This window comes from Taeniopygia guttata, chromosome 21, assembly GCF_048771995.1.
Source record: "Taeniopygia guttata chromosome 21, bTaeGut7.mat, whole genome shotgun sequence".
Classification (NCBI taxonomy): domain Eukaryota; kingdom Metazoa; phylum Chordata; class Aves; order Passeriformes; family Estrildidae; genus Taeniopygia; species Taeniopygia guttata.
The window spans coordinates 3687628-3705515 of NC_133046.1; the positions used below are offsets into that span (position 1 = coordinate 3687628).

The following is a 17888-nucleotide window of genomic DNA, read 5'->3' on the forward strand; positions in this document are numbered from 1 at the left end:
TGCTGCAGGAGCTGTTTCCCTGTGAGCAGTGGAGCTGTCTGGGCTTAGAGTAAGGAAAATCCCCAAATTCTGTGGATGCTTTCCTCTCCCCTGGCTCTCCCCACTGGTATTTGGGAAAGAGCTCTGTGTCTGTTCTTCTCTCCCAGCAGGGTTGTGTTTGCGTCCTTCCAGGTTGTTGGGCTCTTCCAAACTGGGAATAAACCAAACTTTTAAAAATAAACCAAAATTCATTCCCTTTGGATAATTTAAGTCACATGGTGCCTGTGACCTCCTTCTGAGAGGGACTCTGAGAGGGAAAGGATTGTTAATAAATGTTCTGTCTGCACAAACTCTAAAATATTCATTTCAGTCAGTTATTTCATGTTACTGAGCAAGTGCAAGAAGAATGAACTTTCTGAACAGCTTAAGGTACAATTCTGTAATAACCTGAGCCATTTAATGAATGAAATATTTAACATAATTTGCATATATTAAGTGATGGGATGACGTTTTTCTACTTCTGTGTATTCTTTGTGTATCTGGAACAGTGCAGCCTTTCCTCTTCACCACTCCTCACAGTGCTCCAGGGTAGGCACTGAGGAAATGGCATTTTTCCTCCCCATTTGGAGCCAAGCAAATGGGAGCCACACCAGCTGAAGTCAAGGGCACACACAGGCACAGCTGAAGTGTTTTCAGCTTGGCAGCATGGCTCGAGTAAGCATTGCTTCTGCTGCCATTTCTGCTCTTGATGCTCCCAGTCCCACAAAACATGATTTGTTTCTTTTTTTTTTTTTTAATCAAGTAGTATTTTAAGTGCAGACAAGAAGCTGTCTGCACATGCCAGGGACTCCTCTTGGCAGTGCAATGCACAGGGTCTGGGAGCTGCCCAGTTCTGAAGCATTCCTGGAGCATAGCTGGGCCTGGCACACAGCCCATCCCTGGGATGGGGCTGCCAGGCTGTCCCCTGTGGCACTGTCCCCGCCTGGATGCCATCCCTGTGCAGCACTGCTGGCCCCTCCAGAGCTGGGGCTGGGCTGCCCTTGGGGATGCTGAGCCTGCCTCTGGTGTCCTCCAGAGTGGCATCCCTGAGCTGGCACTGCTGTCAGACAGCTGCTGGGTAAATCAGGGCCGAGTTAGGCAGTGAAAACCTCACTGGATTGGGAAATAAAGGGGGAACCTTGGTGCTTTGCCCCATAGAAGCAGAGAGAGCTGTAACAGGTGTTGAGTGACCAGCACTTCATTCTCAGCAGGTTGCTCCAGGAGGAGGGAGCTGCTAATTTCCATGTGACCAGAAATTGCAGTTCATAATCCAAACATTCTCAGTTATACCCAATTAAGGTGTGACTTCATTAGGTGTTCCCTAACTTAACTGCACTTAAATTCATTAAACTATTTTTCTTCTGCTCTGTAAATGGTCTCAGGAAACTGTAGAGGGAAATAAAGTGTTCCAAGGAGTGTGTGTTTTGAGTATCTGTATAAAGATGTATAGATTTTTGGATACATAGGTCTCTCTGTATCCCGTGGGTGGGATTTGGGTGGTTGCACAGAGTGGATCTGGGGTGACCAGTGTGGCTCACGGTGATGCAGGTGCATCCAAGCTGTCCACCGTGCTGTGCCCTGATGCCCCGATGCCCTCACTCAGTGGTAATGCCAGTAAAGCTGACCCTGAGAGGCTGGATGAATAATGCATCTTGCTCTTCCAATCCCCATTACCTTGTGATTTTTGCATCCCACGCACTCAGTCGTGTCACTCATTTGCCCAGTTTGTAGTTTGGTCAGGGCTCTGGGCTGGTTTTCCAGCCTGTCTGAGCCTCACTCGAAAATGCCTTCTGTCATGTTCAAGTGGCACCTTCACACTGCTTATTTCCAGGTCGTTGGTAAATATGAAGCAATAAAGGAAATATAAAAGGAGTTCAACCAGGAATCCCCATCTGTCTGGGCCTGCAGAACTCCTGGATGTCAAAACTGCCTTTCTAGAACTTTAAAGGCTTAAAACCGGAGAAGAGCAGATTAATTCTAAACTGTATCCCTTTCTTTTATCAGCAAGATTTTAATTTTTTTAAGGTATATATTTTTAATAGGAAATGAGCCCACTCCTGGGGATGTAAAGCACAGCCTGGTATGAATATTCTGAGAGGGTCCCCTCTCAGCAGCTGGATTTGAGCTGGGTGAACAGAGGGAGGGCTGTTTTCATCCTGCTGTCAATGTGCCTTGACAGAGCGTTAAAGTCAATATTACCCTAAAAACGTTCTGCTTTTCATAACAGGCAATTTTGTTGGTGTTGAAAATGCTTTGTTTGATTTCGGGAGCCATTCATTACAGGATCAGGGCTTCAAAGTGAAGCCAATTAGTTATAAGAGCTACTTTTAAAAAGCTTTTTTCCAAACACCAGCTCGGAGGTTAGCTGAATGTGGTGAATGGGGAGCCTGTGCCGGGGTGGCACCACTGGGGCTGCATCCCCCTGGCTGAGGCCACATCCTGGTGGGAGCAGGAGTCTGCAGCGTGTGGTGGCTCGCCCCCTTTTCTATATTTAGTAAGAAATGCATCAGCATCCCTTTTACTCCCTGAATTCCCTCTGGGAATGGAGCTGGTAAATAGCTGTCGCACTAAAAATAACACCTGCAGCAGCCACTGGCAGCCACGTTCCCTTCCCTGGCTGAGCACAGAGCCAAAGGGCTCCTGCCCTGGGAGCAGATGCTGGGATTTATGATTATTTGAAAAAAATAACCAAAAATCAACACTTAGAAATATAAAGAGCGTGAAATCGCCTGTGGTGCTTAACCTTTGGGAAGCAGCATCCATGCTCTGTGCTGGCTCCTGTCCGTGAGAAAGGACACAGCAGCCCCAGCACAGCCTGCAGCAGTGTTCTGTGGGCTGGCAGTCCAGAGGTCACTGCTGTGACATGGCATCAGCCCTGCCTTTCATCAGCCTTCTGGTCAGCCCCTTTCCAAGGATAAATACAGGGAATCCTTGGCACTTTGGGCAGCTTGCTGTCCTGGCACTGCTCAGAATGAGAAATGGCTCTTTTCACACAAACATCTTTTTTTCTGGTCATTTTTTGGCTTGTCATTTTTTTTCTTATATGTTCTCTTAAAGGTGAGGATTAACTTAACTTTTGGAAGTCTGAAAATAACTCACAAGGAATTTACAGTTCCCTGATGCTGCTCTGGTTTTATGGTTGTTTCCATGCAATGCCAACACACACAATAATTCTGGGTCAGAGGGGCAGTTCCCACAGATGGGAGCCAGCTGGCAACTGCCAGCCATTCTGGGAGCAGACCTGCTGTGCCCCCCAGGCCACAGGCCCTGGCTAATCATCATGGCTGGATCCTGACATGGGGCATGAATGTTTTCCTTTTCATACCCCCGCGGAAGGGAGGATGGTTTGATGACAGCTGTGAGTGTTGTGAGTTTGCTGGAGCTGATTGCCCCTTGAGAGCTGCCTCCAGCAACTGGACATGTTGTTCCTGATTTTGTGAAGAATCCATCAAAGTGACCCTGAGATTATTTGGTGAATAATGCCAGTGTCACAGTTCAATCCCCATATGGGTCATTCAGTTATGAGTTTGACTTATCATCCTTCATGGTCTCTTCCAACTCAGAGTAATCTGTGATTGTGAATTTACCACGGAAGATCTGGGGAGAAAAACCCCAAAACAAAAAACCTTGCCAAAACCAACCAACCCAGCAGCACCAGGCAGGAGCTGGGGACATCAGCACAACTGGCTTGGGCCGTCAGCCCCTGAGCTGGGCCTGGGACAGAACCACTCGCTGAGGTGTCAGAGGCATCTCCTGCAGTACAGTGTAGAGAGCCCTGGCTTTCTGCTAATGGCTCTGTGGCTTCTGAATATTGAACAATTAATTATATAAATATCTGAATAATGCTTTTTCTGGCTATTTCTACTTTTTTACTTTTGTATTTGATATTGGTCCTTCCATTTAGATTTTTTATTTCAGTGGAGCAGCATGAGATTAGGGATTCCTTTACAGGTTGGGCAATGTGCCTCCAGGAAGGACAGCCAGAAGCCATGACCCTCTCATAGACTGTGGTTCTTTTGGCATCTTTAATGCTTAAAACCCTTTTGTGAAGTGTACTGGTGCTGCACAGCTTCATTCCAGGCACTGTTACTGAGTTTTTGTCAGCCTGGCCACGCTTGGGTATGGGGCTGTGCTGTGCAACTCAAGGCTCTACCGTGTTCTCTGTTCACAAATGCAAGACATGAACAATTCTTATAGGAATGATGATAATGAGTAGCATGGGTAATTTTTTTAACAGTAAATGTTGTTTGCACAATGATACGGGACACTTGTGTGGTATTGACAGAGCTGGGAAAGCCTTCCGTGTAAACAATGGAAAATGAACAAACCCTTTAACTAATGACTTCAGGTACAGCAACTTTTCTGTTCAACTGGATCTTCAGGAAAAGGGATCCTTGTGCTTGGGCTGGAGTGGGATAGATGGAGCATGAAAGCACCAGCATCCAGGACTCCTGTTTGCACTAATTAAGATGTGAGACTGAGGTGGTGGCATGACAGCAGAGCATTGGTTGAACCAGTATAATGTCCCAGTCCCTGCTATTCCTGGATTCTCCGGCTATTCCCAGATTTCTGGTTTTTGTGGCTCTCAGTCAGACCAGCAGCATCATTTGAATGCAGCTTTTATCATGATTGAATATGTATATTTTAAGAAGGATTTTAATTCTGTTTGAAATAAGAAAATGCCATAAATCAGCAGCAGAATCTTTTAACATTTACAGTTTTAAATGAATTCCTGGTGAGAGTCTCTTAAGCCAGATTTATATCTGACTCGGCATTGAGCTGTTGTTACGTGGGACTGAAAAACTCTGACAGAATTAGGCATAATGCAAAAACATGCTGAAAAGACAGTTCTGCAGGACTGTGGCACATTATTATGTCAGAGCGTATGAGAGCGAGGAGTATGTAGAAAGGGGCAATTTCTGGGGATATTTTCCTTTTAATGATCCTTCCATAGGAAGGGCTTGATGCTGTCTCCATGCTGGAGAAGGCAAATGGAGCAGGCCTGGTGTTCTCACCTCCTTGGGCAAAGTGGTCCCACTGCTGAAAGCAGGACTGGTGTGTCCCCCAGGGCAGGAGGAACCAGCCACGGCTTGGGCAGGTTCCCAGGGGATCTGCTCCATCCTCCAGGATGCAGTTAGACTTTGCCACTTGGTGGAGGAGAGCGGCAGAACATTCCATGGTCCTCCTGGTTTCTGTGGGAGTTGAGAGCAGGGCAGCATCTCTGAGGGTAGATGCTCACTCTGGAGCAAGGGAATGCACTTTGGCATTTTCAAGCCATGTGACTGTTAGAATTGTGTACAATAATTGAGGTTTTTGCTGTTATGCTGTAATTAATGCATCGTAAACACAGATAACTTAGTGATTTTTTTAAAATCACATTGCATATTTGACTCTTTCAGGCTTCAGAGGACAAGTGAACTGAACCAGCAGTGCCAGCAGGATGCCAGTGTGCATCATTCTTTAAATCAAGGGTTTAGTCCAAGGTCATTAAAAAAAAAAATCACATAATGACCTGTGGGTGTTTTGCAGTAACTCAGGATTGGGCGTTATTTGTTACTGCTCTGTTTCACTAACTGTCCCTCAGTGTGTGGCCTAAATGGAAGATAAAATCCATCCTAATCCTATTAGGCGTGGGCTGATGCAAGGGCTGACTTTGCTCTTACTTGTGACTAACAGCACTTCCGAGTGGCTCAGGGCAGCCATGGCTGGGGAGTTGTGCCCTATTATGCTCTTGCTTTTCTAAAGACCCAGTGTGTGTCTCAGTTTGCTCTTGTCCATGTGTTTAGCAGGTGAAGGAGCTGAGAAGATCTTGTTCATCTCCAGTGCATGTTAGTCACTGCTTGTGCTCGTGATTGGGTTTTTTTTTTTTCCTTCTCCTTTTCATGTGTTTTGGAGAAAATAATTTCTTGTCCAAATCTAGTTTTTTCATATTAGGTTTAACCCTGAAAATAGTGTTTGAGTTGTCCATTTGCTACTTTTCTATTTTTTTTCTCTTTGTTTACTTTTTTCCCTTTCTTCTGCCCCTTTCCATAAGTTTGCTTTGGGACTGTGTCCACTCTGATTTCCAGCTGGTTCTTTGTTGTGCCAAAGCTGCCATGGGTTTCACCACTGTGATCCTTAAGCCCCAGGAGTTTGTCAGAGCTGCTCCAGCACTGGAATCTGAGGGCAGGCAGCTCTCCTGACGGCGCTGGGTGCACGAGGCCCCAGCAGTGCTGCGGAGCACCGTCACAGTCAGATGACTTGATCAGCCATCACAGCTCAGGATTCCTAAATGTCACCCTATAATATCTAATTAAGATTGCAGTTTGGAGACATCGTGTACTTTAATTGAAAACTGTAATCTATTCCATTTTTTTCCTGTTAAATTAATAGTGTGGACCTTTAGCAGATGGTTGGTGAGACACCATTATTAATGAAAACATCGCCCCCTCCTGCGATCCCACCTCTCAGTGCCATGCAGAGAACCAAGGCGAGCATCTCCCAAACCACAAGCATTTCCCACTCGGTGCCTTTACTGTCCTGTGGCACCAGACAGTGCTCCCAGGGCTGCCCTCAGGCCTTTTCCTGCAGAGATGAGCTCAGCCAGGCTGGCTGGGTAAGGGGCACAGCAGCAGCCCGTGGGCTGTGGGCTGTCTCCTGCTCTCTGCAAACCAAGGGAAGGCAACACTTTGGGCCCCAAAATGGTGGGGGTGTCATCCACTAGGGCAACACACCAAGGGTCTGGCTTCAGCCAGTCCGTGGTATTTTCACAGGTATGAATAAATACCTCTGCACTTGGCAGGAAATTCATGGCATGAGTTGGAAAACCAAATCTGTGCAAGTCCAGCCTGACACGTGCTCCGGCTGGGCAGCCCTGGGCAACCTCTGACCCCCAGGCACAGCTTTTACTGCTGACACAGATTTTCAGCAAAACAGCAATATTTGAGCTTTATCCCCTTTTCAGCCTGAGCATAGGCTGATCAATGTTTCTGCTTTGAGAAGGTGCAGACAGGTAATGCTTCAAGACCAAACCAAGTCCTGGCTGAAATGGCAGTGAAACATTCTGGTGTAGGAGTGTTTTGTCACTGACAGGTATTGTCAGCCTGCAGTGATCTGCCCCTCCTGTCCCTGCTGGACACTCATGGGCTTGCTTTGCCTTTCTCCTGCTCCTTGTTTCACCCAGCACATGAGCAATATCCCTTTGGCAGTGTTGCTGATTTAGGCCAAACAACTGCATTTGGCAATGGAATTTTGATTTTTGTTCCCATGATGCTAAACAAGGTGGTATGAGCCCACTCTGTGTGGTGTTTGGAGGAGTTTGTAGTTGGGATATTCAGAATATTAATAGCTTATAGAGTGGGGATGGGTAGAAAATGAAACTGGCTCAATCCCAGCTGAGAAGATGGTCCATAGTCAACATGAATTTTTATTTTAATTTCAGAGCAGAAGGACGATAAGTAAGTGATGGGTTGGAATTTGTCTTTATAGCAGAGAGGATGTGGTGAATTCCTAAGAGAATAAATGTTCTCGCTTAAGGGATTGCAGCTTTATTAGCTCTGTGGTCTAAATCTAGGGATGAGTAGAAACTCTTCTGCTTTCTCCTAACACATGCATAGATGCAGGCTTATTAATGCGGGTGTGTATAATTCATACAAAGTAATAACTTGAAATTCAGACTGCTTTTTTTTTAATGAATTACATGTTGCTTTGAGACCAGATGGTGACCATAGCAGCCTGGCTTAGGGAATCCTGCAATCCTTCTCCCTTACAGTTTCTCTTTTTATTTTGAGTGGTGAGGTGGGAATTACCAATACCTTGTGATGATGCAGGATGACCTGAAAGGAATCGAGGTGAGAGGAAGGAACCAACACTCAATCCATGGCTTTAGGGAACCCATTAATTGTTTGTTTCAGAGTTTTTTAAACTTACTCTTTTTCCACCAAAAAAATATGTGTGTTCACTGGAAACCCTTCAGCTCGGGGCAGAGTTGGCACGAGGGGTCACGAGCCTCTGTGACACCGCCAGATCCCTGCCCGTCGGTCTGTCCTGTGCTTTGTGGCCGTGTTCTCTCCAGCTCCTGTGCATGAAGATGAGCAGCTTTGCAGCAGCTGCTGAGCAGCACTGAATGCACCGAGGGATCTTCTTCCTCCCTGCTGTCCCTGTCCCTGCACCACTGCCACTCGTCCTCCCCGCGGCAGCTGGGAAGTGGCGGGTGAGATCAGGTCGCCCATGTGCCACAGCTCTGGGCTGTTATGTGCTAACATTAAATATTGAAGTGTCTGAAGAGCTGCAGTCACGTAGCATTGGGTGGGGAGCGTGTGGTGGCTCTGCCACTGTGCCTGAGCCGGGAACGCCAGGCCGAGTGGTGCCACACTGGCATGAGGCTGAGGGAGCAATGGGAACATCCTTGGTGGCAGTTGTCTGGAGATGGTGGAGCTGCTTGTGTCCTGGGTCACGCAGCTTGCTGGGCTTCCCAGCTGGTGGCTCCCTGGTGCATTTGGACTAATAATCTAAACAAACCGGCAAGTGCAAAATAAAAATAAATGCGTACCTAGATAAAATGCTTTCAGCCTGAGCAACCAAGTCTAGACTAAACACAGAATTATCTGACCATGTTTAGGATAAAACACAACTCGAGTGATCTGAATGTTAAATAATCTCATTTGCTTTAAGGTGTGATTCCCTGAGATGGTCAATCAAGCTTGTTCTCATCAGTGTGAGTGGTGGGCTCAGTCCTGCAGGCACTCGGGGAGGGAAAGCCACGTGCTGAGCATTGCCCTGGGACTGGTGACACACTCGGAAGGGGAGCTGGATCCACACAGCTTTCAGTGATTCACCCTTTCTCAGCAGTGCTCACTCACTTCATGCTGACAGTGATTTCAAAGCTGGGATAGAAGGGACGTGGGTCTGGGTGGGACATGGGCTGCTGCCCATGGAGATAAACCGGGGTGGCCTTGGGGTCCACCTAGTGCCACCTGGCCTGCCTGGTGCTGCGGGGGGACTCGCTGGTGACAAGACTGAGCGTTTGTGCCACGTGCAGGCGTCCCTTGATTTTTGTCGCTTGCTGTGCAATCACAGAGGAGCCAGGACCAGCCGGGGTTTCCGAGCAGCTCTGTCTCGTCTGACCTTGCTGGTGCCATGCTGTCTTTTGTTTGTAGTCTCGGGCAAGAAGCAATGGGAAAAGGGTTTGATAGAAGACAAAAGCAAACAATAGCCTTGCTCCAAAGATACGATGAATGGGATATAATTGGATTTTTTCGTGAGGACATTGATTTGACCCTGTGAGACACAGAAAGAATCATTAGGGGAATTAACACACATTAAAATGCAGGGTTTTATCAGCGAGCTTTTATTGTGCCCATAGTTTTGTTTTTAATTATTTAATGACTTTGTGTCTTCTGGTGATAAATCTATTTCTTCCCTCTTTTTTTCAAAAGGAAAAAGGGTGTTGGTGTGACAGCAGGGTAATCGGCCCATGCAGCTGCTGAACCTGTGCCCCAACATGTAGATGGGGAGCCATTGGGCAGAGGCATCTTGTGCAAACCTCTGATCAACCACCAGTGCTGGGCTGAGCACTTTCCTCTGCACAGCTGACACGAAGTTGTAGTTACAGAAAGCAGAACACATAAGGAGTGGGTTTAAGGGGGTTTTGCAGCAGAGAAGTACATCCTCCTTCCCTGATGTTTATCTGTGGCACTGGCTAGCAGTTTGGCCTTTTCTCTGCCCAGATGTGAGTGAGCCAGGCCAGCAGAGTGGAAGCCCATGTTCTGCCTTGCATGGGAGCCTCTTGTTGCTGCAGCTCCTCCAGTTGGTGATGATTTGGGATTAGGTTTTCACATATGCCTGGCATGGGCTGGCAGAAGGGACCAGAGTGAATGAGCTGTGGGTAAGGCTGAGTTCCTTCACCTGGAATACTTTGGGTTTCTATGCCATAGCAATGTATTTGTTCAGCCACAAAAGTTAAAAATGGCTTAATTCTCCTAACAGCAGTTAAATTTTAGTATGAATAGGCAAAATCTCAGACTAACCTGAACCCCCCTAAACTGTCTTGGCATTGAAGGGGTTTGTTTCTGTAAATGCTTGCTTGCCTGGTGCAGGGAACTCCCAGATGTTTCTCAGTCTCTTCAGAGCTCATCTCACTGTACAGCATGAGATGACACTGGTTTGTAGCATAGTGAGCTGAGAACACATAATGTGGGATGGGTTGGGAATAGAACTCTGCTGATTGCTGCACTTTTGGTGGAATTATTGCACTGGCTTAAGAAAACCGCAGAGATCTTTTTCCATATTTTCTGAAGAATTTTAGTTACGTGGTTTTAGCCTGTGGGAAATCTGGAGTCAGACTTTTTGGCCATGTAGTGTCTAGACTTCAGCACTTGCATCTGATTCAGGTGCAGCTGCTATGAAACTGTGAGGATTGGTAAGGTCATCAGTGTGGAGGTCTGCGCAGGCTTTCTTTGATGCTGAATTTTATTCAGCTGTTAGCCACTAGGCATAAATTAAAAAGAGGAGTTTTTGGAGCTTCGTGTCGCTGCTCTGTCATCTGTGTGTATGGGGATCCCTTAAACCTGCAGAGACTGGCTTGGGAAACAAGGGGTGCATCAATGGATTCCAGGAGAATTTATTTGCAGTGTAAACATGTTGGTCAGGAGTCATTAATATGACATTCACACAGCTCTAATAAAGTACATAACACGGAGATCTGGCACCGCCGCAATGCCCAGAGGACATTAAGTATGAGTCTTAAAACCAAGAGTATTGGAAACAAGATATTTTTACGTCTCGTTTGGGAGTAATATAATTGCATTTTGTGGCTCTAGCAGATGCTTGGGCCAGCTGGTTGGAGAGCATTGTGGGGGTTTTTAGCTTTGGTACTGTAAGCTACAGCCCTTATATAGAGCTAGCTAAAAAAAAAATAATAAAAACACCTCTCCTGGTGGAAAGCCCTGGCACAGGCGTGTGTTGTGCTGTTGGGAGTTACAGCCTGGGGACACTTCTGCTGCAGTGGCTCTGGAGATGATACTGCATGTGTTTTGGGGGTCTGATTTGAGGCATTTGTACATTGAAGGCAGTTTCACTGACCTCACTCATTCAGATTTTGCTATGCAGGCCCCTCTGAGAGCTGGGTGGTAATTTCTGGAAGATAACCATCAAAACCCTACATTTTTCTGGCTATATTGTAGGGGGCTTGTTTTCAGCACAGTCGCAGGAGTCCATGGGATTTCGGGACACTGTTGGTGTGGTGACATTTGTCACCTGTTGACCACCCCGGGTTTGTACCCAGGGAATGGATGAACATCTGTCCTGTGTTCCTCAGGCCTGTTTGCAGGCACTGTCGTGAATTATGTCGCTGGCGCCGATAATTTCCTGCAAACAAATCGGTTCTGATCTGGAAGTAATCGCCCGTATCATTCCTGCAAGTGGGAGCAATGACTTATGTTGATGTCACCCGCTGGCTTTTTATGGCAACGATTAATAATTCAGTAATTCTCTCTGCAGTGATGCTGTTCTATTTATAAATATTTTATTTAGCTCCCTGTGTCCGTATTGTCGCTACCCTCCCCTTTGCTTCCTGACGTCATACCGGGCTCTCGGCGATGCCGTGGTCACCACAGTTACCAGCAAATTCTCTGTGCTGGAAAATGTTAATGCCTTTCCTCATTTGCATCTCTTCATTGTCCTGTTTAAGCCTGGCCTTGGTGGCGTGGATGTGAACATTTACTGAGTGCGCTCTGTCAGTCAAAACCTGATTTCAGCTGCAGCCTGGCCCCGGGGTAGGCTTCTCCATGTCTCTGTTATAAAACTTTCCAGTTCCCAGCACAGCCATGCAAGTAACTCTGTTTTCTTTCTGCATTTCTCTTTCAGGAAATTGCAGCTTATTTAATAACGTTTGAAAAGCATGAGGAGTGGCTAACAACCTCCCCCAAAACCAGGTAATGTTCTCCTGCTCAGCACATTGACTCTCTCGCGCTGATGACTCGACTCACTGATCAATGCCTGACCACCAAGTGGAAACTCCCAGTCATGCCTGATGGCTTGTGACACCAAACTCTCATTAATTGCCTTAATGAGCATTTTATTGAATGAAATCAGATTGATTAAAAATGGAACAGCTACAGTCTTGGCAGGTTAAAGTTTTAACCCGATTGCTCAGGATTTAATTGTATCCCTTCAGATGAGCAGATCTGAAGTCTCTGAGCAAGGTTATGGGCTGTTTATCTTGACAGAGTTCCCTTGCCTCTAACTTTAAATAAATAAAAAAGCACCAACCCCACCATGTGTGCCTGTTCACAGACAGACACAGGGATTGTTTGTGTTCTGGTGTTTCCCTTGCTGGGGTTAAGTGTTTGATGGTGAGGAGGTCCCAAAAAGCTGCATTAACAGACATGTTTGCAGTTTATTATTCAGTAAATGTCATGTCTTCTTCGTGCTGCCATAAATGTTTAACTTTTCGCTCCCCTGGGAACCCAGACATGGAGTTTTGGCTGTGGATGTTTTCTGCTGTTTCAGCTATGTTCTGGCTCCATACATCTCACTAACGCAGAGAACGACTCTTGCTTTCTGGTCTTGCTGGGGTTTTGCTGTTTTTCTTTTTCCCAATCCACCCATTTCCTATTGCAGAGGGCTGGGCCATTGGAAGGAGCCTGCTGGGACCCAGGTGAGAGAAAAGCCTATTCTAGCATCCTGCATCCCAGCGTCATCCGTTGCAGGGGCCGGTGCCGCAGGTGCCCGGAGCAGCGTGCTCCAGGTTTGGCATCACCTCCTGCTGCCATGAGCAGGGACAGAGGTCACAGTGGGACACGGGGAGCAGTGCCACCCTAACAAATAGCACAGATTGATTCCAGGTGTTCCACAGCACCCAGCTGAAGAGAGGATGGACGTGGAGGCCTTCTCTGCACCTCTGCAGTGCAGCTGCAGGTGGGGCACACAGAGGACCTGCTTTCCATGAAATATGGGAACAAAACAGCTGTGTTGTTTTACTTTTGTGGGCTTTTCCCCCCAGACTGTATGTTTTTGTGACATTGGTAAGTAATGCATTTGCTTGTCATATTAAAGCGTGTAGCACCTGGGAAGGAGATGTGGGAAACCCAATTGCTTTCTCAGTGGTTCTCCAAGACCTGGAGCTGTCATGGTGGTGGAAGGGCCCTGAATGGATCTTTCCTGAATGTGGCAGCTGTGAGGCTCTCCTTGGCTGCAGAACAGGAGGTAATTCAGTTAAATATTAGCTATAGTTTTTTCTGAGTTGGTAATCCCAGTTTCAGAATTAATTCAAAACAATTTCTGGCTGAGCCTTTGCCAGAGAAGCCTTTTAAGGGGTCAGAAAACACATTAACTAGTCTGGCTCTACATGGTATCATTAAAGATAGGAGATTATAAATGTTTTTGTAGCAGCATCTTCTGATCTTTAGAGCTTGGTTTTCTATAGGCAATGCATGAAAATAATTTTCTGATGAACATTTCCTTACCTTCCTCTTGTGTGTTTACACTTGGAAGAAGGAATGTCCCAGGAGAAGGAAAGTTGTGACATGAGTTCAAGGTCCTTCTGAAATTGTTCAGTTAGTTTTCTATTTTTTTTAATATAAAAATTAATTGGAAGAGTTAAATGCTGAGTTGCTACAATCAGTATTACAGAATTAATGACATCGATTTGGCACTGAACTGGAACACTCCCTGTTCTTTGTTTGCTGCTGTGGGTGCTACTCATTTCATCTCAGAAAATTAATAAAAATTAATTGCACCACTGACACACAGAGAGTTTCCTAATACAATGATGTATAGTGTGCTGTGAGGAGTCACTGCTGGATGGATGCCATGGGGGCTCCGGGCACGGCTGGACGCTGCCTGTGGGAGCTGCTGCTGCTGCAGCTTTAGGCAGAGGGTTCATGTTGGTGAGGGGTTTGGTGCTGTCCAGCTCAGCCACCAGTGAAGGAGCTGCTGCAGAGGGTCAGGCCAGGCTGGGCTGTGATTGTGGTGCCTCACAGGTCACTGAGCCAAGGCAGTGTGGCAATGAGGGACAAGCTGGTCTGGAGCTGGTTCAGAGCCAGGCTTGCAGTTCTGAATGTTTTCATCTCTTTCCCAAACAGACGTTCCCATGTTTACAGCGCGGCTGGGTGTTGCTTTAGTCATGGGCATGGAGGGAAGGCCCTCTTGCCATTGTGGTGGCATTGAAGGAGCTGTGACAAACCTTCGGAAAAGGTCCCTAAAATTACTTTTTTATGAAACTTCTTGTTGAACGACTCCAGTTGATTGAATACAGGGATATAAATGTACTGGAGCATTATTACAATAGTCTTTAGAGCGCTCCAGTTGATCAACATAAATTAGCAAGTACACCTCGCAAGCATCGACCTTGAGGCTCCCTTGGAATGGTGTTTGGTTACTTGATGATGTGCCGGGTAATCCGCAGCGGGTGTTCCGTCAGCGGGGCGGGGGAAGCGTTCTGCTAATGCAGCAGGGCCAAGTGTCTGACATTTCCAAGTTTAAATGCAAATCACGATGACAAAAAAAAAATTACTTGACATTTATATATCAAGTAGAACTTAATTGTTATTTACTTTGGAATTTCAATGACAAAGTCAATTTTCTGAGTCCAGGAGCATTGTGCCAGAGGAAGATTCTTTGCTTCTCTCTTTCCAGGTGCCTTCTGCCATTAGCGTTTGTACAGTATTTAAAAAATATTCTTGAGCAATCTGAGGTGACTTCACTATTTCACATGTGGGCCCCAGGCAATGGAAAAGCCTTGGCTGTGCCCAGAAGCTGCAAGGTCAGTTTTCTATCTGGGAATGCAGTTCAGATGTGTTTCTACCCCTTCCTGCTTCATGTCTGGGAAAGGACACAGGGCAATTGCTGGTGGGACCAGCCTTGCTCCACAGTGAGAGCAGGATGGGTGCAGTCCCTGGAGTCTCCCCACCTCCTCTCCAGGTGCCCATTGTCCAGGAAGCACACCTTGTGCCTTACCTGTCCATCAGTCCAGCGTAAGGAACATCCCCTAACTGGGATATCAGCAGCATTGTAAAGAAAAGTTAGGATCTTGCAGTATATTAATTCTGTATTAAATAATTAATAGTAAGATTAATTGAATTACTCAGTTTTCAGGTAAAAAATAGGGTAATAAATATTCATAACTTACATTATTAAGGGAATTTCCATTTCCTATGTCGTTAAAGTGAGATTAGGTAAGGTTGGGTTTAAATGAAGATTGAAAACAATTGTGCTTTGGAATTAATTCACTGTGTTAGGCCATTACCTTGTGAGCACACCTTTCCAGTGTGTTCTGTGTGAGAGCTGTCCCTCTGCATGGGTGGATGCTGCTGCCAGGATGTCCTGGCTGCTGGGAAATGAGACAGAGGCTCCCCATGGAGAAGCTCATGGGAGCTGGAGGTTGTGGAAAAGCAACTGTCCAGAGCAGTGATCGGTGGCAAAAGTTCTGTCCTCTCCCCTTGTGCTTGTTGGAAATAAAAGTCCTCTCGAGACCTTGCTTAGGCTTTCAAGGCACGTTTTAAAGGTCCTGCTCTCTCATATGACTCGTACTCTCCATAGGATCCAGGACCATTAACCTTGCCTGTGGGCAGTGCTGAAATTTGGGTTTTCTGCTCGTGCTGCTGGGAGCTCTGCTGGCGTGTTTGGGGTCGCATACGACCTATTTTCCTCTGTCGAAGGCAGCCTGTGTGTGCTGTCAGCACTCCTGGCTCAGGATGCTGCTTGACATAATCCTTGCTAAATGTGGCACATCTCTCTTTACACTTTATAGATTTCATGACTCTCAACATTTTCTTCTCACTGCTTTCAGTATTTCCTTCTCTTTATTGTCCCTGCAGAGAATAAACAGTGCACAGATGGTTTTAAGAGTCCTTCGTTCCTATAGATTTTTAGCTGCTGTGGTCCAGGGGTGTTGAGACACCAATAATGAATTCTTTTAACAGCTCACTGTGTTGATTGTAAAGTGACCTAAGGGCAGAGTTGCTGGGAGCTATCCAGATGCCTGGCCTGACTCAGGCCATGGTCTTCAAGTATTCCTTCCGAATTCTCCCCATGGCAAATCCAGCCTGGTGTGTGCTGCTCCTCTGGGAGAGCTGGTTTTTCTCTGTGTTCTGCTGGCAGCTCAGAAGATCTGTGTCACAGCAGAAGATGTCACTGTCCAACTCGGACAACCAAGGCAAGAGGTCTGTGTTTCTGTTGTGTATTCACCAGGCACAGAGGCTGAAGGTTGGCTCTTCCAGCCCACCAATGGCTCTGCTGCCCCTGTGCATGGTCACCAGGCTTGGGCTTTCCCACGTGTCAGAGGGAGATGTGTCAGAGAGGGTGGCTCCACAGCTGGTCCATGAACACCTGCCCCCACTGCCTGGCTTTGCAGGCACACAGTGTTGGGGTGCCCTCTTTATGTGGACTCATAAGAATCCTGCAGTACTGCCCCTTGGAGGAGAAGAGAACTCTGGAAAACATGGAATAGACACCAAAAGCAATTATCTGATAACAAAGCAGTGAAGTCATTCAGCAAACCCATCTGCCTGCAGCAAGGTTTGGTAGGTTTTTCTGTCAATGGGTATGGCCAGGGAAGATAACGTGGCTTTGGACAACGCTGACATTCAGTATTTGGCAGGCTCTGACTGTTCTTGATCCCATGTAGGAGGATGCTGAGGGTTGAGGAGGCTGCTCGGTGTGTGAGCCCCCTGTACTGGGCTTGTGACTGGGGTTCCCAGACTGCAAGGCAGATCAGTGAGGAGTGCCCTTGTCCTGGGTGGAATAGAAGAGCTGGAAGAGCTGTTGGGCTGCACTTCTGATGGTCACACCCAGACCTGGCAGACAATTCCATATTGTCCAGCATTCTGTGCTTCCTTTCGAAGTGGGCCATGAAGGACAGGGCTTGATGGCTGTTTTGGAACCACCTTGGACCTGCCATTCTGTGTCATATGTGCAGGCTGCAGAGTGGTAGAAGACCTGCTGTTTGTTCTTCAGGCTGTTCTAAATGGCAACAAAATGAGTCTTTGTCACATTTTAAAGATTTTTGCAACTTAATTTATATTCTCATATGGCACTGGAGAAACGTCTTTTGTCCAGGAGGTAAGATATGCAAAAATTTCCTTTAAGTTGCTCCTAATTGACCCTTAATGATATTCTCTTGTTTCTTCCAATACATTCTCTGTGTCAAAAACACCATCCAGGAGCTGCCTGTTGCATCTTAATGGCTGCAAACAGCACCTGATGAAAAATAAACTATTTATTTGGGTTCTTTATTTATTGACAAGGATTTTTCCACCCAGGAAACCTGGCCCTGAGGTCGGAGTGCTGAAACAAGGCACTGTGACCCTCTTGGGCTGGCAGGGATTGGGCCCCCTGAGCCCAGGGCAGAGGATGCCCTGTGGCAGGGGGTTGAAGCTTTGATTTCATGATGGGGACAGTGTCTTACATGACAAGCACAGTGTTACATAAGTTGCCCATTGGAATGTTAGCCAGCATGTGCTGGTAACATGGAACTGGGGGGAGGATGTTTGTGCCTGTGTATGCAGAGCAGCTGGAAGCATCCCAGAGGATCCGCTGCTCAGCCTGGAGAGGACAGATTGGTTTGTGTTGCGGTTGTTGAAAGATGAGGAGCTGCCTGCAGACGTTGAGGCTTTCCTTTTGGTGCTGAATAAGCATGTGTAGGCAGTGAGCAGGCTTTGCTTTTGCTGTGGTGTGAGGAGTAATTGCTTGGCAGGCTCAGGTGCTGTAGGTGTGCATTGACACTGTAGTGAAACACTGGACAAGTGTGTGGCTCTGCTCAGCCCAAATGTGGAGCAGTTGGTGGGTGAGCAATAATGAAGCTGAGAACACTGATACAGGTGTTCAGCTTTGATTTTCTTCTTTTTCTTCCTAGTCCTGAAAACACAGATTCACAACAATCTGGCAGAGAT

At 46.7% G+C, this 17888-nt stretch overlaps 1 protein-coding gene across 10 annotated transcripts in view; it reads left to right on the forward strand.

Annotated features, from left to right (window-relative positions):
* The window catches only part of CAMTA1 (calmodulin binding transcription activator 1), a 223662-nt gene that overhangs the window by 36892 nt on the left and 168882 nt on the right, over nt 1-17888 (forward strand). For all 10 annotated transcript variants that reach the window (XR_012051660.1, XM_030289466.4, XM_030289472.4 and 7 more), the window contains exon 3: nt 11863-11930. Coding sequence is in view for 9 of the 10 variants with exons in the window: in XM_030289466.4 (XP_030145326.1) it covers nt 11863-11930 (68 nt within the window). In the remaining variant the exon portion in view is untranslated. The remainder of the gene's footprint in view (nt 1-11862; nt 11931-17888) is intronic.